Source organism: Leptopilina heterotoma, unplaced genomic scaffold (assembly GCF_015476425.1).
Source record: "Leptopilina heterotoma isolate Lh14 unplaced genomic scaffold, ASM1547642v1 Lhet_212, whole genome shotgun sequence".
Classification (NCBI taxonomy): Eukaryota; Metazoa; Arthropoda; class Insecta; order Hymenoptera; family Figitidae; genus Leptopilina; species Leptopilina heterotoma.
Genome location: NW_025110930.1, coordinates 738,358 through 761,050, shown reverse-complemented (window position 1 = coordinate 761,050; position 22,693 = coordinate 738,358). Strand labels below are relative to the sequence as shown.

General features: G+C 30.3%; 1 protein-coding gene across 9 annotated transcripts in view; it reads right to left on the bottom strand.

Moving 5' to 3' along the window:
• Nucleotides 1–245: 245 nt before the first annotated feature.
• Nucleotides 246–22,693, bottom strand: part of LOC122501645 (probable nuclear hormone receptor HR3) — a 67,786-nt gene continuing 45,338 nt past the window's right edge. For 5 of the 9 annotated variants that reach the window (XM_043611267.1, XM_043611260.1, XM_043611266.1 and 2 more), the window contains 8 exons: nt 12,883–13,110; nt 9,050–9,215; nt 8,736–8,956; nt 5,197–5,514; nt 4,355–4,627; nt 4,047–4,271; nt 3,607–3,948; nt 246–3,523 (listed from right to left, as the gene is read on the bottom strand). In XM_043611267.1, coding sequence (XP_043467202.1) covers nt 3,689–3,948; nt 4,047–4,271; nt 4,355–4,627; nt 5,197–5,514; nt 8,736–8,956; nt 9,050–9,215; nt 12,883–13,110 — 1,691 coding nt within the window. In that variant the 3' untranslated portion in view covers nt 246–3,523; nt 3,607–3,688. Of the gene's footprint in view, nt 3,524–3,606; nt 3,949–4,046; nt 4,272–4,354; nt 4,628–5,196; nt 5,515–8,735; nt 8,957–9,049; nt 9,216–12,882; nt 13,111–15,103; nt 15,413–17,648; nt 18,567–22,693 lie in introns of those variants that run through there. The other 4 variants (XM_043611261.1, XM_043611262.1, XM_043611263.1 and 1 more) reach the window with 4 other exon arrangements.

Genomic DNA, 22,693 nt, shown 5'->3' with positions numbered 1-22,693 from the left:
AAGAATCAAACTTGCATTACTGTTTATTTTAAAAAATGTACTTTATTAAGGATTGTTATAAGCAACACAAACATTCAAGTACTCTGAAAAAAATTACTGTAAATTTTACTAAATATGTTTTTAAAATTAAAAGGTCATTTTTTTTACATAGAGAATGTACGAACAAAAATTATTCACCAACTTTTGAATCTAGTTATAAGCGGTTCCTACTGTAACTATTATAGTGTGCATCCAAAATTACAGTATAGGTAGTTAGCGATGTTTTTTATTTCTTCAAATAATTCATTCATTCTTTACAGTCAATTGCCATTTTTTTACATTTACACCAACATACTCTGTTTCAGGGCGAAAGCTCCGGTTCATTTACCTTCTTTTCACTGTTAAATACTTAATATAATGAAGGGGTAAGTAGGCGATGCACGATGGTCCACCGCTCGTGTTTTCATTTATTTATTTATTATTGTTTTTTTATAATAACCGTTAACTTACATTAAGTAATTAATTAATTTACTATTACATTGAAGTACAAGAGGATATACTTATTTTTCATTTGAAGCCTCCTGAACTTTCGCACGCACCATACTTACACGTTAAAACAAAAGTCTCACTTTCAACCTAAAAATCTCCATCTCGAAGCGCGCGCAATAAATTAAATGAATTTTCATACTTTTCTTGTTCACGTTCTTTTTCCCTCCTTAAATATTTTACAACAACCACAGGTACTGAATTAACGTAATATTAATTGTAAGTGTACATGTTTTGCATATATGTGTCTATATTTGTACGCATACAAATATACACACACATATATTCATATATGTATATCTATAAATAAGTGCCTCTGATTAGTTATACCTGTGCCAGGACGATCAACGCTGGCAAAGCGAAACTTTTGTTTTGTAATTTCTCCAGGTTCGGATTCACACTCGTAAGCGATTTGCTTATAAATCACAAAACAATGTCTTTGTATCACTACTGACAAAATGACAGGAAATAGATATAATATTTCGCGCTGAAAAAAACTGTTTCTTGTAAAATTCAAACAATTAATCTAAAATAGCAAGTCATATAAAATGTAAGAAATATTTGTCATTAAAACATCAATGTTAAAAGACATTACTACAACAATAGTGACTTTACAGAATATTTACAAAACTTTTTATTCATTAAACATTTTAAATAGCATTTGCAGGTAAAAGATTTTTTACGTTACAATTTAAACAATAATTACTTTTATTTATCTCATTGACAATTTTTCACACTATGCCTTATCCAATTTTTTAAGTCTGTAACTTTACTTCATATTAATTTAGGTAATATAAGTCTTTCATCCAATATAAAAATTTAATTTCAATTTTAAATCATTTAAATATAGTTAAACGAGATTATTTAAGTCTAAAGGTGATATACAAGATAAAAATTAGATTTTTTCGTAACGAAAAAAAAAAATGTTATTACTCTTGACATACCAAAAATTCACTAATCGTAATTCGCGATTCGCGATTCGCTAAAATTTATCGATGGAATCGCGAGATAAAATTGCTCACTTAAATTTAGTCGAACGAATTTGTTCATTGGTCCGATTGCCAAGGTCCTTTTCACTGATTCGTAATTTGAAATTCATTATCAGCCAAACAGAATATAATCGTCTACTTTTGATGAGCGCCCAGGGACCATCGCGAGGGCCGCAACAATATCATTAACGATTTACCAATATGCGTACTTATATTATATATCCTGCGCAAGAGATGACCATCTTCGATGACTTAGTAATTAGCGATTCGATTCGATTTGAAAGTTTGAAAGAATGATAAGGAAGAAACTGCAAAGGCAATCGTTTTTATTCATTACTCTTATTATTTTTTAATCTTTATTTTATTATATATAAGATAAGAAAAGCGGGCAAGTATAAAAAAGACATGGATATATCACACATTCTTCGAAAATGGTTACCTCAAGCATCAATTATAACTGTATATTATCCGTCAACTTTCGTTTATTTTCTAAATATATACATATACATACACGCATATTCATCCTCATGCGTGTGTGTATATGTATGTACATATATATTATAAAATTTAACTGCAAATTGCATAATAACTCCTAGTTGCAACGTGGGTGTTATCATACTCCGTTTGTGTATGATGAATTTGTGTTTTCTACAGGTAAATGAACTCTATTTAATCGTTAATCAATAAGATAATAATATTCACTTCGTTTCCTTCTTTTTTTCTTTTTCTGTTAACTCGCACTTCTACCTACATATCGATACTCCTTGCTAGTTGTTTTTACGCATCGCACATGCAAACATTACTTCCAATCTTTAATAAGTATATCGATTATTTTCATTATTTTCATTTCGCAATTTATTATAACAAAAACGTTTGCGTAATTAGCTCTTCTAATTTATACAATACAATCGTTTGTTTGTATAATGCAACTCGTTTTCTGGATACAAAATATAATTTCGAAAATTACTCGTCTAGTACTAATATTGAAATTCCAACCGAAACATATCCACTTTACGAAATTTAGAGATATAATTATTAAGGTGAGAGAGAAAATGAGTTTTCTTCCCATCTATAGTCTTTTCCTCACAACATAAAATAAGCTTAAAACTTTACTTTTTCCTTACTCTTTGCTATTTATGTATTTACGTATACACATTTTTAGGTATTAGCTTTATTAATATTATGCAATACAATAGCGATTGCTAATTTATTCTATTCATATATGCCAAAATTGCTCGTCACATTTTCCTTATAATAAAACTAGGAAACATTCTTTTCGTCAGGTTTGAAACATCATTTTTCAAAAGGTTTTTTTTTTAAACTTTTAATAAACGAATGTACAGTGTATGCACAGAAAACGAATTGAGATATAGTTTGTGAATTATGGGACTCGCAGGAAGTAATATTTACGTATTATGAAGCGCATCATTAAAGTGCGTTAACCAAAACTTTTTAATTAAAACTAACTACTTGTATGTATTCAGTATTGGCGAGAACGGTTCTAGGACAACATACATATACATACATCTCACAGAAGAAACCTGATTACACAGCATCGTTACAAAAATTATCCAATTGGAAATTAATAAAATAATATAAAATTTACATATGCTCACTGCGGTATTTGGCGATTCACTGATCGAATCAGGTTTCCCGGTTAGAGCCTAATAATTTTATCATTCTAAAACCGACCTAGCCAGCTTTATAAACATATTAGTCAATAATATAATCTTTATGAATCTATCATAACAACCAATAGCTCGCATTTATATATGTAAATATATTTATACGCTCAGGGGTGTATATATATAAATACATATATATTCTTTAATACACATGTACATTTATGTATACATGACACGTTTTTCTTACATATAGCACTATGTATACATACATGTATATGTTTATATATATTTTTTATATTGCTCTTATATATTCTATATATATATATATATATAACAATATTATGTTTAATTAAGGCCCAATATGTTCATTACGAAGAAAATAATCTGGAACAAGAAGAAAAATAGTTTTTAGGACCAAGTTTTTAGGTGTTGGGTGAGATATGTGATTTGAGAAACAAGTGCAATACCTTGACAGAGCAAGGCCCCGGATCACTTGCATTCTACGTTGTCTGTCAGCGTCGGGTCACCCTGCGCTGCTTCTTCATTTGTTCAGCTGTCACTGCTAAACAGCTCTTTGTGAAGGGCCGGAAACTCCAGTTGAGGTTGCGACCGTTTAAATTTTGCTAAGGCTTCCATGTGCATGCTCGAGATTTCTCGTAGTTGGGGTATTTTCGCGAGCATTGCGTCACATACTGTAACATCACCCTTAATTGGCGACACGTGATTTCTGTCTAATTCGGTCCTTAATGCTCTGATCACAGCCTGATAAAGCCTCGTGATTTCTCCTGATCCTTTTAATCCCGATCGATCTGATAACAAGGAATTAGCAATTGTCATTGAAACATGAATTTGGAAATTTAGAGAAAATTTATTTATTTATCTATTTCTTTCTTGCAAACTGACTCACCAGGACTAAGTAGAACGGCAGCACTGTAGAGCGCAAGTTCTGATTCAGTGAGTTTTAACTCAGCCACGCTTCTCGCAACTTCGAAAACGTGAGAAACTAACTTAATCTCTGTTGTATCATTAGTATAGAACGCGTCTTGAGTCAGCAAGGCATCACCATAGAGAACGCAATTTTGTTGCAGATCAAAGTACCTGCTCATACGTAACACAGCCAATTCAAATGAACCTAAAAAATAAAGAACATGTAGGTTTCTAAACTATTCATGGTTTTCTAAAAAAGAATCATTTATTTGCGCACAGCATACTTACCGGCTTTAAGAAGGACAATTTGATCATCCTGCGAGAGCTTCATAAAGCCTGGCACCATTTTAGCAAACTCGATAATTTGCTGAATAACTGTTGTTAATTTCTGAGCACTTTCGAGCCAAAGTTCCTCGTGAGCCATATTCTTATAGTAGAGTAACCTGGTGATATCGTGAGGCTTGCGAAAGGCTTCTTGAATTTGTTCAGTAGTATGGAAACATGTTCTCGCATGTGCATCGGATATTGTTTTTGAGAGCAATTCATTGATTTGTGCTGGGTCTGCAAGAACAGAAGAAATAAATTGTTTTACATGTTGCATTCCGCATATCGTCAATATTACCAACTAAGCGTGTAACATCGCGACAAACACTGATAATAAATATAATATATGTTTCATACATTAATGTTATCATCTCATGTTACATCTCATTATTCATGCAAAGAGAAATTTTGATAGTGTGCGCAGGGTGCGAAAACTTTAGAAACATTGCGCATTTCTGCATTTCAAACTCGAAAGATCACACACATTACACTCTTGACACAAAAAATAAAAAATGCAAGACAATGACAGAAAACTTCAAGGGTCTCCCAAGCTTGATGTCGAATTTCTCAATATATAAATGCATTAAAAAATGAAAAAAAATATGAAACTGATCTCGAATTTAAACATTGAAAAAATAAAGGGCTACAGCAGTGAAAGTGCGAAGACCCCTGAATAGAATTGAAGAAATGATAATCAATTGCAGGTATGTAGATTTATAGGGCTTGACGTGAAGGGTGGGACACAAGTGGAAATAGGCTATTTAAGTCAGACATGCTCATGCAAATGGACACAGACATAGCCTCACATCTCGCATGGGACATACTGGGCTCTTCATCGTCTTCTGGATTGTTGACTCTCTGCTGCTGACTGCTCAGAAATGTTGTCGAGTCGACCATTGTGTAGGAACCATGTCCAAGGTTGGCTATTTCGACCGTAGACTCTTGTTTGACAGCCACAATTCCTCCACCGCTCAAAGAACCACCACCTGCACCACTAACGCTACCGCCACCCCCACCACCATTACCACCGCCATTACCACCTCCTCCACTGTTTCCAACGCTGCTACTACCATTGCCACCACTTCCTGCACCACTTCCGGTTGTCGTAGTTGACAAGGATTTTCCTATTATTTTTAAAAGAATACAATAAAAAATGCCAACTATAAAGCAACAGCTTTCAAGTCTATCGAATGAGAGCTTTTAGTTAAGTTCTATGCAATGATTGAATAATACGCATTTAGTAACTTATGTAGTAAGAATTAAAGAAAAAATAATAAGGGGTTGTTAAAGACAAAGCAACTTTTTTAATAAAGCTCTTAAAAATTGCATTGACTTTGACATCCCCTTAAGACAATGCAATATTTAAATGTTCGTGACACTTTTAATTTAAAAAAAACTCTTAACGCATCATTAGGCGATCTTTATTAAAATACATCTATTAATAATAATTTCTGTTTTCTTTAAATTGAATCATAAAGTTGGTTTAAATTTTCTTCATCTGAAGGCCAATTTTGAACCAACGATAGCAGGGTGGCCACATGTCAGTAAAGTCAGAGAAATGTCAGGAAAACAATTTTTTGTCAGAAAAGTTAAGAAAATTCAGACGTTTTTCGACTTTTCTTCAAAACATTGCAACAAAATACCACAATTTTTAGTGAAAAAGTATACAACTTACTTTGATTTTTATAATGCAATAAATAACTATAAACAAAGCTTTTAAAAATTGTTTTTGAATCATTTTTGAAGATAATTACATTTTTTAAATATGTCTATAATAAAAATCTTTTTGAATAATTGAAATTTTGCACAATTTAATTGAAAATAATTGTTCAAGTATTTTTTTCCAAGTGTTTTGTTACAATTTTTGAAAATCAACTTTTGAAAAATTTTCATTGTAAATTTTGGAAAAGAATTGAATTTATCAAAAATTTTAATGAAGTAAATTTAAAAATGAAAACTAATGAAAATTAAGTTCTAATTTTTTAAAATTCAATATTTTAAGGGGGAGTGACACCTTTGACCCGAAAAAAAATCGAATTTTTTTTTCTTTGCTTAAACGATACTTTATAATGTGTAGAATAGAAATTATATCATTAGAGATGATTTCGGAGTTATTTTATGTGGAAAAAATCAAAATCTGTAAAAGGTGTCCAAGAGCGCTTCAAGTGCTTTCAAAACTTTAAACGCGTTTTTCTCGAAATGACGTTTTTAAAAACGGTGGGCAGTCTAGCCAGGAACAGTTTTGATCGGATTGACTTCGGACAAAGTTTTTTTTAATTCTCATTTACTAATGCTTTTGAGTACGTAGCGGTTTTTTTTGGTTTCTTTGTTTTTTTTTTTGGCAACAGATTTTTTGACAAAATTTCGCCCTAAAAATCGACTTTTTACTTCGAACAACTGCCAAATACACAAAAATTAATATTTTTAAAATATCCTACGTACTCGAAAGCTAAATCTATCTCAGATTCAGAAAAACTTTGAATTTTTGATTTAGATTAAACGGTCTAACCGGAATCTTGCCCACCGATTTGCTCTGCAGAGAATGTAGACCAATTTCGGCGCCCTCTATAGGCAACAAATTTAAACTTTTTTTACGTATAAATATATTTTTGTAAACTTAAAAAGTTAACAAATAAATCCCTCAAAACCAAATTTTGTTTATTTTATTCCCGTGTCTTAAAAAAATTCATGAAAAACAGGTTCAAAAGAGGCCTCAAAGGTGTCACTCCCCCTTAAGTATATATATTTTCAATTACATATTTCCGAAAATTCAAAAAATATATAATACAAAAAATAATAACATTTTATAATTATTTTTAACATTTTGGAGAAAAAAATCGTGTTTAAAATTTTTAATTAAAATTCTTCAAAAAAATTAATTATAGTTTTTTAAATTATATAAAAATTCTTTAAAAAAATTCAATTATTTTCGAAAAATTACATTAAAATATTTTTAAAAACTAATTATTAGAATTGTTTTCTAATAATTTTTTTAAGATTCAAATATCTTCAAAGAATGTAAATACAAATTTATGAAAATTCACTTTTTGAACTTATTTTTGCGAAATCATGATCATGTTTATAATTAAAATTCTTCAAAAATTTGATTATGGAGAATTACAGTTATTATAAAAAATTAAGTTTTTGTATTTAAATAATTGAATTCTAGAAGATAACTTTTGGAAAATTATTTAAATTAATTGATTCAGAGATGAAGCGTAGTTGAAAATTGTAGAAATTAATTGAAATCAAAAAGGGTTATAATTGTAATTTTTAGAAATTTTTAAAATTCATAAATTTTACTCATTTTCTGTAAACATTCATATTTTCCTGTAAAAAGAATTTTGTCAGGGAAAGAAATGTTAATGTCAGTAAATTGTCAGGGAAATTGATGAACTAGAACTTGTGACCACCCTGAATAAGATTTACTGATAGTACGAATAATGTTAATATAATCCAGAAAATACTTGATGTTTTAAACCCTTAACATATGCACTGTTGTATATAAAAGTTGTGTTTGTTTTCATCTGGTATATTGTAATTTATAAATAGGTAAGTGAGATGAGTTAAAATGGCAAATTATCCAATTTACGATTTAAGGGTGTTTAAATAAAGTCTTGAAAATAGGTTTTTAATTCAATTTTTTAAATAGAATAGTTCGATGGATTGTAAAGAATATATGTCATTTTAAACCGAATTTTGACTAATATAACTCCAAAGTAAAATAAAACTTATAAATCTTATTACATCTTAATTATTACTTGACAAAAAAAAGGATGGAAATATCGTTTACCTTTTTCTAGAAAAGGACAGAAGATGTTCTATCCTTTTCCCTCTCATGGAAAATTTAAGATATGAGATTTAGAGCTTTCATTCTACGTAGACCCATACTAGTCCAAATTTTTACTCTGACAAGAAGATTAATCATTTAACTAAAATAGTAATCTCACAGTTTTTAAGATCCTTACACTGTAAAAAATTTAGGGAGTTAACGGACTCGGGAGTTGGGAGTGAAATTTTTCGAGTTAAAAATCAACTCCAAAAGAGAGTTAATTTGTAACTCCCTTCATTCAACACCCGCGCGAGTTATTTTTTCCTTGGGGAGTTAGCATTTGAGTGTGAAATTTTAACTCTCTTTTTTTAACTCCCCTGGCATTAACTCCCCAATGGGTGCGACTTTTATAGAATCCCCTGGGGAGTTAAAATTTAACTCCCTTTTTTACAGTGTATAGTGTTTCTTTATTTTTTTTAAATTTAAGCTTTATATACCAGACAAAAACAAAATAAAGAAACTTGTTAAAAGTATAAAACTTGATACATATTATCAAGTTGTTTGAAAACTCACCGGAGGCTACCACATTAGGAATTACACCCGACGCATTGACGGAAGGTGTATCAGGTGTGACTGTGTCGACTTGAGTCGGTGTCGGTCGAGGATCATAGGCCGTCGTACTGTCGACATAGTCTGCACTAAGCTCGTAATTAGTAATAGCCCCATGACTATAATAACCTGAATTCCCAGTACCAGGACCAGACGAGGTGTACTCACTACTCCCATAAGTATAACTGCGAGGAAAATACAATTACATTATCAATATGCATATAATACGTATGTTTGTTGATTTGTATATAAAATTATAAATATAAAATAATACCAACCCGCCATTATAGGAGTGATGTTGATCTGAGCTGCTTGGTGTTTGATGTTCAAATACACTACTATCAGGCGCAGTTTCTGATGCTGCTCTCATCTGCGCCCTATGAAATCTAACTTCATCTTCGACCTTCTCCCTTTGCTTCTTCGACATTCGACCGAATTTTACAGCTGAAACAATATTATTGGTTTAGAACAAATTTATCCTTTTATGTATATTAATCTGTAATCAGTATTAAATATTCAATGTATCAGATGGAAGGAATTTAACCCTCTGCTGATGATATAATTTATCCTTAACTCTATCGCCGTAAATCGTCAATTCCATGAGTTCAAAATGACGATTTTTGACGAAAATTCTAATATACGCTCTCGGAAGAATATAATCATTTGTTTATCTTAGTTTGTAAGAAATAGATTAAGTAAAATAATGTATAAGGCCCCTTTTTTTCTTGAACCATGCTTTTGAAAATAAGTGTTATTAAAAAGAAGAGGTGTCTGCTGTCTGTACCTATGCTAAGGAAAATGAATCTACTTTTAATTGCCGAAATGCATACCATAAAAGAATCATAATAAGTCAAGACAGAGTTCGATATTGATAGTAACAAGAAGTTATAGTGATTTTAGATCTATGTAACAGATTGTATTGATTTGAGGTCAATCACCAATATATGGATAGTGCATGCATTTAAAGACCGTCAGTGGGTGCGCATGCGCAGAGGAAGAACGCGGAACCAACTGACTTGCTCGGCGTGACGTCACAAGACGACGCAAATGCGTCACACACCTCTGCAAACCGCTACGAGCCGTAGTACATACAGACGCACGAAGGAAAGGTTTGCATGTGTGTGCACACACGGCAACATGTTATGGTGCAGCAGTACTTGGATGATCATGGGGGCAAAGAAGAATGAAGAATTAGTAGCGTGTGACGTCAGTCGAGTTCTCAACTGCGAGGGGGTTGAGAGGAGGAGGGGATAAGAGCAGTTGACATGGGTGGATGGCACAAAAAAGTGGGGAAACTTTAAATGATGAGGGAGAAGAAGACGAAGAAGAAGTTATAAGAGAAATATAGAAGAGGAGGCAAAAGGTGATCGACCGGGACAAGAGACAGAGATAAAGAGAGTGAGACACCATCAGGAAGAACACGCGTGTTGGCCGCACGATGCATTTTCTGGCGCTATATATAGCGCCGCAGTAGCACTATACAGTCGCGACGCCTTATCACTAAATGCGTGTATTTATGTATATGCAGTGTGCGAGAATATTGCCTATAGACTGCGACTGCTTCAACTACCTATTCACATTTTAGAATGAGCCGATTATAAAAATAGATCGACACCAACGACAGAAATATCATAACGCAAGCATCTATATTCTTATTTCGAGATAATATTATTATTATGAGAAGGGAACAATTTCAATTTCAAACAAACAATACTAACAATTAAATACATAAAAAGTTTTTAATTTGTACACACTGAAAAGTTATTTTTAATTTAGTAATTATTGCTTAATAATCAAAGCATATTGTCAATACGGCAAGTGTTTCTGTAAAAATAGTAATCTTTGCTATAGTTACTACAGAAATTATACATGTCATATATGAGTAAGTTTATTAAAGAAAGCAAAAGTTCCCTTTTTTGCAGAATCAATTGCTGTGTTTGCAATGCTATTTCTGTTCGTCAAATGTTACTAAATTAAAAAGAATATTTTCAATATTTTTTCCGGTGCAGTACATACATGTCAATATGTTGTAAATGTCAGTCATCAGTCATATTAATTAAATAATATGCAAAAAAGAAATCGATATTATGTAAAATTAATTGAACAGTTTACCAATTTATTGAATAGTAAGGATTTTACTAATTTTTAATAGAAACTACTAATTTTATAAAATATACACTCTAATACCGTATAAAATTAAAACTGAAATAGTATAGCTTTACTACGTTAGTTAATAAAATTTTCCTATAAAATTAGCAGTTACTTTACTCGAATTTAGTAAAATCCTTACTATTTAATTGGTCAATGAATCAACACTCTTTAATTATAGTAGAGAACTACTAATTCTGATTTATAGAATACTAAACAAAAGTAATCCCTGAATTTGAATCGATTATAAAAGTCACATGTTTAATCACATGTTTAACTGATTTTTTACTTCGATATTAGTCAGTTTTAACTGATTCCTTATAGAGACTAAGTGTTATTTGAACGAAAATTTCAAGTAAAATTCTGAAGATTAGAAAAAACTTTTGTTATTCTTTTCAAAAACTGAAATGTTTTCAAATAATTTTGAACATACACTTTCACTTTTATATATGACATATATATACGTGAAATAATATAACTCACTTTGATAAGAATACGAACAGGAGCGGGAAGGGACTTGACTGATAAGGGGTCGTACACCCCGCTTATTACGCGTGCCACAATCATAAGTTTTAAACTCAAAAATTTCAAATATTCTACATACAATATAATTATTCAATTATTATCTATCTCTAATCAGTGTAGAATCATTATCACTGCAAAAAGAAATGCGTAAAAAATATGTTCCCGTGTTGTGTATGCTCTTTAACGTTAAAGTGTGTTTATTTAATGTACTTTTTGTTTATGCACTTCTAATATGCATTGGATTTGCACATTTAGGGGAAAAATTCTGTTCTAATATGCTCTCGAAACAAAAGTATATTCCACTTGATTAATGAATATTTTTATTCTTTGATGGTTAATAAACTAAAACTAAAAATTTAGAGGATTCCGCTAAATCAAGATTTAGACATTCCATGCTGCAGAAATTTTGGCGACAATCTTGTTGAAATACTACGAAAGATGATAGGTGCCCAGTCTATTTCAACTGTGAAATCTAATTCTGAAACCCAGAATAAACCAAGTCCTTTTTTAAGACATCGGCGAGTTTCCTTACATTCAAATTAAATTTAAGGTTTAATCTTTAAGACTTTTTCTGCTCTGTATATGAATTTAGAAAAGTACAGTATACAGCAAATACTCTTCATGAATAGCGTTAGCTTTTCTTACTTTACAAGTACAACTATGCCTTAAGGGGACACCTAAGTGGAAAAATGACAAAAAATCGATTTTTTAAAATTTGATTTTCTAAAAGTAGACTCAATTAGGAATAGAACAAGACTTTTTAAAACCTTTTCTGAAAAGTAGAAAAAATCTGATTACATGATTCTGAATACCATGAGTTTTTAGTATTTTTTCTTTTTTCGTGTCTCCTGTAAAAATGTTTTTTTCCAATTTTTTAACTTTCGATACACTTTTCTCCGAATCTACTAAACCGATTTGTAATTTTTTTTTTACTTTGTTCAGTATGGTTCCAAGAATACGAATAAGAAGTTTAACATCATTTTGAGTTGTTCAAACGGAGATATGAGTCAATGAATCAGAGAAAATGGGATTTTTATTTTGCTTTGGGTATAAATATTCATAAAAAAGTTTCTATTGGAGATAACGTCGTATTACTTCTTATTCATATAATTGATTATATTTGTAATCGAATGAAAAAAGGGCGAACGCAATTGGAATAATAGTTTTCGAGAAAAGTGTACCGAAAGTTGACTCTTTTTGCATTGTTTTTAGGTGACTTGGGTGTCCCCTTAAAATAAAGGTCCAAGAAATTTTCTAATTAATGGCAAATGCATAAGTTTCATTTCTGTCAATAGAAGAAGCTATTCTAGTAGCACATGTTTAATTAATTTCCATCTACATCTGATATTAAATTTCAAAACTTTTAAATTTACCGATTTTATATTTTTGAAATTGATGAGTTAAATAGTTTTACTCATGAATAACATAATGGACTCACCATCTCGGGACATGCCGAGTCGCAGGCACTTTTGAAGCCGACAGTACTGGCAGCGGTTTCTGTTAACACGGTCTACAACACAATTTTTGTTCCTCGGACATTGGTAGTTTACAACTGACGATTGAGACCGCCTGAAAAATCCTTTGCATCCTTCGCAAGTGATTACTCCGTAATGTACCCCGCTGCTTTTGTCGCCGCAAACCTTGCAGGGTATTATTTCGATCTGGGCTGTAATTAAAATAACAATTTTTTTTTAATAATAACATCAAAACAAATATCACCTAAAGTCTGCATATTGTGTCTGAACTAAGATTAAAATTTGGGTTTGTCTCAATAAAATACAAATTATATTTACAATGAGAGCATAAGTCGTTTGGACATCTAAGTAATGTTTGGACAGAAATAGTGCTTATCCAAGAAAACAATTGATTTTGACAGTTCTCATTACTGTCGGACGTCGGTACATGAACTATTAATTTCCAGTCATTACTGAACCCTTTTTAGACAGGAATGGTTCATATCTAGAAGAGAACAAAGAGTTCTGTCTATTACGAAAACTTTTTGGACAGGAACCATTCTTGTCCGAACATTACTTAGTCATTTTTTGTTTTTAGGGCATGAGCAATGAATAATTATAGTAATTCATATGTTTGACGAAACAATAAGTAGTAATGGTGTTTCGCACTTAAGTTGGTTTGTGTGTAACTCTAACTAGTAAAAAAGTATTGTAAACTTTTTACAGGTTATTGTTTGCATCGCTTGAAAAATGTAGCACTATAATAAGGTACTTATTTATGCTTTAATCTGAAGATATCCTTATGCAAACTTACTTCATAAAGAAACAAGCTTTCAGAAAATGTATTACTTTAAAAAATGTTTTTTTGACCTGCCCTACACTCTATAAAATAATTGTCAAATTACAAATTTAGAATGATTTTTGGTATCGGACAACTAAATTAATTATTTTAGTCCCTAAAGTTCTCTCTGCATAGTAATTTTCTTGTTATAATTTGCCTTTTTGGACCATGAGCAGTTTATCATTTAACACTGAAAGAAACTTTTCTTGATTAGTAAAATAATTCTGACTAGCATTACGAATATCATGTCTAACATAATCTATATTTTACTGACAACTGAAACAAAAGTTTCAACCAAAATTATATACATACCATCCATTTGGTAAGTATTTCATTGAGTGCAGAAGCGCATGGAGCACTTCACTCTATCACTATAAAGGCGCGTTTCATATAACTTAGGATACTTGATCTGAATATATTTTCTTTTACAAGCTTATTATCTACGACATAGGTTTTCAAAAAGTAGAAAATGAAAAAAGTGTTTTGTAAATTTAACAGAGTAAAATACTTGCTTGAGAAGGTGACAAGATGCAATTTTTCCACTAAAGCTCTGTGCAAGAATTGTATCGACTTTGATATCACCTTAAGTTATATTTTAATGATTTTAACTAAATTTTAGATCCGAAGTTTCAAAATTTTTAATTCCAATCTAATATTTTCAAGGCATAACATTTTTTGATATAAAATTTTCTTTAAATTTTGAGTTTTATTTATTTTTGAATGATTTATGATTATGATTTCTTTTTCCAGGTGCTGAAAATTGTCAATAGGTTTACAATTGATAAGGCTTATTTGCAGCAGAAACCCTCTGCAGCTGGTAAGTTGTGAATCTACATTATGATTGCTATAACAAATTCACAAGTCTCTAACCTCATCAACAAACCTCTCGTCTTATTTATATCTCAACTGAACCGCAGAGAAACACCTATAACTATTGCAAGTCAATAAGACATTCAACTTTTGGGAATAGATATAGCCATTATTGCGGTCGTTGCTTTATTTCACATTTCAAGGAAAGTAGAAATGTTTTCCTACATTCAGGAAAATAATGTTAAACAAAACTAATTTCCCTTTAAAATAAGAAAATTAAGAAGAAAAAGATTCCTTTCAAGAAAAATAGACTGTTTTGGCAGTGTATCGAACTTTTTTATTTACGAATCTTAAAATCTACAAATATATTTAGGATTTATTTGGTTTTATTATTTATCTTATTTGGTTTTATTTTATTGAATATTTAATATTTAATCATATTGTTTTAATGTGATTAAAAAACTATATTATTTAGTGGTTTATTTAGTGAATAAATATTCATTAATTTACATTTTAATGAATATTTACATTATATATTAGAAAAATGAAGCTACCTCGTATAGAATTAACCTGGATTCTTCTATCATCAATAGTGGAATTTTCAGGACTTTCGCGTTGAGAAGGCGGTCTTGTTCTCGAATCCGTACTATCTGCGCCCCAAGTAGACCCAATAAAAGTTGAGAGATTAGACTCCATTTACGCTTCACCAAAACGTCATTATCATACCACCATCTCAACGCGTAATTCAAATCATTCAGCATATTCAGCAGTCATATGAGTGTTAGTTCCCTTAACATACAGAGTTTCCTTTGATTCATACTAAAATTTCGATTTCCGAATTACTCATACGAAGAAAAATTAATCTTTAATGACAGAATCAGAAAATATCATTTATTATTTATTACAACAAATCGGATTTTTTTTTATTTAATAACAATTAATCTTTTCAATATATTCATTGCTTTTTTAAATAAACTTAAGAAGAAGAAGAAGAAGAAGATTATTTAACTTTTAGTCATTCGGATTTCATCTCATTATATACACTTTGCAGTAATATGTCATTATTTATGATTAATTATTTTTAATTCTATTATAGAAAGCAGTGAGTCTTTTGGATATGAAAGAAAGACTGATCATCAATATGGGAAACTATTATAAGGCTAACGATTGAATAGATATTGAACCAAATTTTATTGCAAATATTGGCCCAATGCTAAGAATGTAAAAACCAATAGAAAGTCTTAAAATTTAAATATTTGGCTAATATTAACAGTGGATATAAAGAACTTGACTTAATGTACAATCCCCAGCATGATAATTTCAATGAGCAACTAACTCTTATATATACTCTGTTCACTTTATCTCGATTGTGAGCAACGAAAATTAATATATATAAATTTTAGGTTGCAGTTATTTAGAATATTGTTATTTCAACTAAATTTTAGCGTATTTATACATTTCGTTGGCCAGTGGAATCTAAATCCTAAACATTAGTTTTTTAGTTTTGAGAATTTTAATGTTTTACTTTCATCAGTTTTTGACCTTGTCAAAATGGCCCCCTAAAATTGGTTCAATTTTAAATGCCAATCGTATTTTTCCTACTGCGCCACTGTGGGAAATATTTTACATTACATACACGCACAAATATGTATATAAAAGTTACAATTTAAGTGATAAGATAAATATTCTTATTGTTTGCATCTCATATCGTAAGGTAACATTGTTGTTCATTTATTATATTGTTAACCGTGTACTTAGCAGTAAATAGATAAATGTTGGCTCAAATATCAGATTATAATAACATACACGCAGGAAACAATATACTTTGAGTTTATAAATATATATATCATTTTAAGTGGTTTGCCAGCATAACTTTAATATAAAAATTGACAGTACGTGATCACTAATCATTTATTTAATTAGTCAAATATATTATGGCCTTTGATTTATATATTTTACTTCTAGAAAACATTTATTCCAAATTTAAAAAAATTATTTATTAACTTCACAGAAAAAATTATAATAAAGTAACTTTTATTCTTCACAAAGTTAAACTTAAATTGAAGGAAGTAAATTTATCATTCGGAGATTAAATATTAAATTTGAAGAAGTTAGAAAGGTCGAAAAATTGTTAACTTCTTGAAATTTAATTAAACTTAAATTGTTTGGTATTTTTGAAAATTTCTAGTTTTTATATGACTGAAGAAAATAGTTTTGAATTGTTTAAAAATTTTTTAAATTTAATTTAGTGATTACTAAAATGAACATAACAATTAATGTAAAATAGGATTGAATAAAATTTATAAGATTCATTGAAAAGCATCTTGTTTATCATAGACAGTGTTAAGTGCTTTAAATAATTAGAAATTTCTCCACAATGAAATATTTATAAATATTTAAACAATTTAGTGTTCAAGATATTTTCATATAGGGATATAAATAAACAAATGTGAGCTTGTCTATTTAAAAAGAATAAATAAAAAAACAATAATGAACGCGAGTCAGTTGAAAGTGATTACGTTAGAGTATTATACCAAGCATAATGTGTAAGCAGCAATGCAACGTAAGCGCCGCTAGCGTCGAGGCGCTTGTGACCATATAGTTATAGTCGAACATTACATAACTGAGAACGATGAACTCTAAAGTACAGTCACCCATCTCCAATGCGCGTAGCGCGTTGATAAGCATGCGGTTCTTTCAAAAAGGGGGAATTCCTTAAAATCGCTTTGAGTCGGTAAGACTCCATAAGCATTTTTGATATTTCCTCCATCAATGATATCATAAAAAGATGAAAAAGTAAACAGTTGTCATTCTGCTTTTTAAATTATCTTCAATTTTAAATATCAAGTGTGTAAAAAATTCTTTGATTAAAAAATACCGAGTTCCAAACTGTATAAAAAGTATGCATGTAATTTTAAAAATTTAAATAATTTTATATTCCCATAATAAAACATCAGTACATTCTGTGTAAACAAGGATGATCAATCGTTCTTTCATTTGAAAAGACCGCGACTGCGTGTGTCATTCCGTTCATCTGAAACTTTACTTCTTAAAACTTATTGGATAGTTATAATTTAGAAATGTTATATATTCAAGTACGTGTTTCCGCTGAGACGAATCAGTCACTATCTGCGTGAGATTTTTATAGAAAATTGTTGTTAACACTTTAGACGAAAATGATTTGCATTGCTTTGAATAAGTATTAAATCAAAATTTAAAGTTTAGATACACCGTCCTTATCACCATTGTATACATGTATTACTAACACAACACCATCACTGCAAGTAGAAACACTACATCATTATTAAAACAAATGCACTGATAAATTTAGTTTTATCACAAGTTTATCTTGTAACAAAATTTTTAGACGAATTAATTAATGAACTTTGTCGTAATTTTAGAAATTGTTGCATTATGAATATTCCCGAAAATAATAATCATATATATTGTCCAGAAGAAAAGGAATGTGAGAAATTTATTTTTAGAGAATGAAGGAGAGAGCTAAAAGTCAATACATATGAAGAGAAAGAAGATGAAGTAATGACTAAACAGGAAACTTAATGCTATACAAAGGGGGATATTTCTGAACAAACAACACTTCCTAAAAAAAGGAGGAAAAACACTTGTAAACCGAATGAGAAAAAGTACTTGAAAGTATTTAGAAATTGATCCTACAGATAGCACAAGTACTCGTTATCAATTATTGCTCTTCATTGCAAGTGTTGGTTTGTTTTAAGTGATTCTTTGCTTTGTGAATATATCCGCGATGAATAGACGACAACGACGACGTCACTGTTCGGAAAAACGCACGGAAAGCACTCGACTGATGCATGAATTTTTCGGGGTTTGAAGATCCGGGGGGACCAGCGCGGCAAAGCAAGGCAGCAATATGTCAGAATCCCCACCACCCTCTCACGCTACGTCAGGTCACTGAACTGTGTGGCACTGTGTGGTGCGCCTCCACCGATGATGGCCGAGTGCCTCACCCCTCCCTCCCGAACCAGAATCACCCCCTCTCGGCGTCACTGACTTCGCAGGAGAGCGCAAGTGGAGCCGACGAGGCCCGAAGTTCTCGCGCGCTTTCCGAAGTCGCCTTCGGCTTTTGTGAATTTCATTCGACTTGTCAACATTATGTTATTTTCTCATTACGAATCTCGTCTGCAACTAATGCAAGTGTCATTGGGTCATTACACGTGTGTCTAAACTCTAACAATAAGAGAAGTCACGATTTTTAATTAGAATCATCAAAATTTAACATTCTAAGGCACAGTCGAGAAGAAATTATTAACTATAAACTCATATCGAAAATTTCAGTTATTTTTTAATTGGCAAATCCGTGAAAAATAACTGATGTTTCAATCATTTTTAACTGATCTTCAGTAAAACTTCACTGAAAGTAAATTTCAAATCGCGAGAATAGAGTCACTGAAAATCAATCAAATTTCAATGATTCAGTTTTAGAGAGTAATTTATTAGTAAAATTTACTAATTCAAAAGCAGGAACACTGCAAAAAGAAGTATTCTAAAAGTGACTAACTTAAAACATCTTTTATGAAAATGTTTCTGGCTTAAACATCTTCAGTAACTTTGTAGTCACTTTTAAGATACTTAACTTTTACAGTGAAATTTAAATTGGTAAACATTTTTACTAGTTTAAATTTAGATTTAGAGAGTACTTTTTGCTAATCCTATTTTTGCTTTCTTGGGTCAAAAATTTTGATAAACTCAACAAAAAGTTTTGTAAAACAGTAAAAATAACTGGTATTTTTAATATTACTATTATTTTTCTTTCTTTGTTTAAAAATATTAGAAATTGTGGTTGAATATTTCAAACTTAAACTTAAATTTTTTGTCTTCTTGTAACCGTAACATTAAACAGCTTAAATTTAAAATACTATACTATAGGGTAACTATATTCCAGTCGTTGGCATTGCGTCCCATTGGTTGGCACCCTTCTAATAACAAGAAATACAAAAAACTAGCATGTTTTGTATACGATTATTAAAGTTTGAAACATTTACTACAAAAATCGAGTATTTAAATAAGTATTTCTTGTTATTTGAAGAAAATTATTTAAATTTAATGAAGTTACACATTTAAACTAAAGTACTTTGTTGGTGAATGACATATTTAACAATAAATTAATATCTATAGTGAAAGTGTCAGATGGTAACAAATACAATTTAAGTCTTGTTAATAAAAAAAGTCTTAAATTCACAATGTTAATTTTTGTACAATATTTAAAAACAGCGTTTCCTGACTTTGAATGAGGGTCCCTGTGTTTTCCCTCACCGCTCGACCCCATGTGAATATAATATTGAAATGGCCCCTTATCTAAAGATTGCGGAATAGTCATCGCAATTGATTAGACGAGTATAGTCATTTTACTATTTTACATGAAAAGCACATTTCTACCGCACGTCAGTAAAAGAGGAAAGTTCGAATCAGCCTAGGCATAGGCAGCTGTCCAAACAGCACAACAACTATTAGTTCTTTAACCGCAATTTATATTTTTTATTTCTGATATTCACAATATTTGTCATTGTACCGAGATAGTAAAATTGTTGTAAAGACTGAAATCTCTACATTTATATCTGAAATAAACGAAAAACTATTCTCAAGGCATATGGATTATCACTCCCTGACTTACCTACTGACAAATATTCTTTTCCTATAAAGTACTAGTCAATATCTTTGTTTTTAATAAACATATTCAAATACGTATTCACTTATTTCTAAGCCATTTACTATATTTTCTTTTTGCACATTTTTATATTAAAAAAGACATTTATTTAAACTTGTAAGAAAAAAAAGAATTTATTTATTGATTTTTAGAAAGGCAAATCCTAGCTTCGAACAAAACAAACACAAGCTACATACAAAGTGGCAATTTTCTATTTTTATCAAAAAAAAAAAAAAAAAAAAAAATGAAAAATGTTGCGCTGAAGGTACCGTTGTACTTTCAATAACACATATTAGAAATTTAGAAATTTCATCTTTCAAAACCACTTTATAGAGTAACAAAGTTGTTTTCATATGAACATATAAAGTTCTCAATAGAAGAGAGGGGTATTTCTATAAAAATTCCAAATATCTCAGTACATCAAAAGTAGCTGCTTTTATTAGTAACAATATCTTGTCTTTTTTTCTATTCTCTGTATATCTTTACGTCTCATGCTCCTATCTAAAGCCCACGGTCATTAGTTCCTTCTCTTAATGTCCCCCTCCTGAATGAGATTCCCTCCCACTCTACATCATTGCCCTCTCTCACACCGACCTATACTTCTCTTTGTTTTTTTCGCCGCCCTTCGCCTCTTTCGCTCCTTCTCATTTTGTTGCATAACCGGAGGTTGGCAACCTGAGCCACGTAATACTCTATAAATATATTTACAAATAAATAATACTGCAGTGTAGATGCACGAGCACGTGACAAATAATTGATTCACACTCGCTCTTTTAAATGCTTTAATAACATTTTAATCAATAAATACAAACAATTACTACTTGTTAATTTCTAAATTACGCACAAGATGCTTTTATAAATCTAACACGTTAAGTTTTATTTATTTTCTTCTTCATTTTAAATTGAAGAAAATAAAAATATGCACCTTATCTGAAGACATAAAATTTCATTTAAAAAATTATGTTTATTTTCATTGAAATAAATATATTTTTACTTATGATATACGTGACGAAAATGTTGAAAAAAGTTGACAATAAAACATTTCGTTCAATGCTATCTTTAATGGCTGTAACTTAGTTAAAAAGTAATTAAAATTTTCCGATCATTAATATTTCGTAGACTTTGTTATAGCCGGTTTATAATATACAGTTTTTCTAAGGTTTAATTTTGACAAAAAACGTGTCAAAATTGTTGCGAAGCAACATTGTGTTAATTATATGAAACAATATTTTTCATTGAGTAATGAAATTTAATTATTGTTTTTCAATTTTCTTCATAAAATCACAATATAAATACAATGTTATTCTTCGATTCAAACTTAATTTTTCTTTGACTAAAAAAAAATTAATTTCCTTAAAAGAAATTTTCCACTTTTAAATTAAATAATTATTTCTTTCTATATGATAAAAATTCTTTGCTTTAAGGATCTAATTTTTTTAATTCAAAGAAAATTTATTTAATTTAAAGACAAGTTGTTTGAATAAAAGAAATTTTTTTTTAGTAAAAAAAACGTTCTTTTTGTTTGAAAGAAAGCAAGTGTAAGAAATTTATTTCTTTGAATTAACGAACAATTTTTTTCTGGGTGTACATACTATTTTTGGAGGTGTAAAATGAATTTCAACAAGTGCTTATTTTGTTATATTTTAAAACTTCGCTTTTTAAAATAATTGAATATCGGAAGTTGATTTTCATACTTTTTGATTCGCAGTTCAATGATTCAAAAAAGAAAAAACAGCATCTTGAACAGCGATAAGTTCCTCTAGAATAGCGAAAGTCAGCAACTAAAGTTTCTCTAACATAGTGAAATTTGCAATTGTTCCGGACAAAAATTGTCGTCCGTGTGAATATTTAATAATTTTCAAACTATTGATATCTTATTGTCCAATTTAAGAGTAACTGTTACAGTTTCCTTAAGTGCTGAGTGTGGTAACAGTTGCGCCACACATCTGTAATAAAACACCTTCTGATGCCAAGCTCGTCAGGCATTTGAAAAGATTTTTCAATTTGGGCCGCGAGTCATGAATAGTCTAAATGAAGCCTAATGAATAGCCTTCTAAAGTACTCGCGTCTTCTTTTATATGGTTTGGTTTTAAATTAAGACGTTTTACATACATGTGTATCATAAAAGAATCTTCAACTTGCCATTGCTTACGTAATATTTTGGTTTGGCAATTACAACGCGAATTAACTTGAAAACATTGTAAACCGTATGCAAATATTCTTTTAATATTTTTCCACGTTGAAAAAAAATGTATAACAAAATACATATTATAAGGAAATAAAGTATGTATAAAGTTTTCCTTTTTCGATTGCACTATTCTTTTTTTCACCGAATTATTGTTTTAATTTTCATGGTAAATATATTTTGCTTAGAGAGTTGGAAAATTGAAAAAAAGGAAAAAAAACAATAAGTCAAAACTTATCCTCGAGACTTGAGTTGCTGTCGCTGTAGACTTGAGGT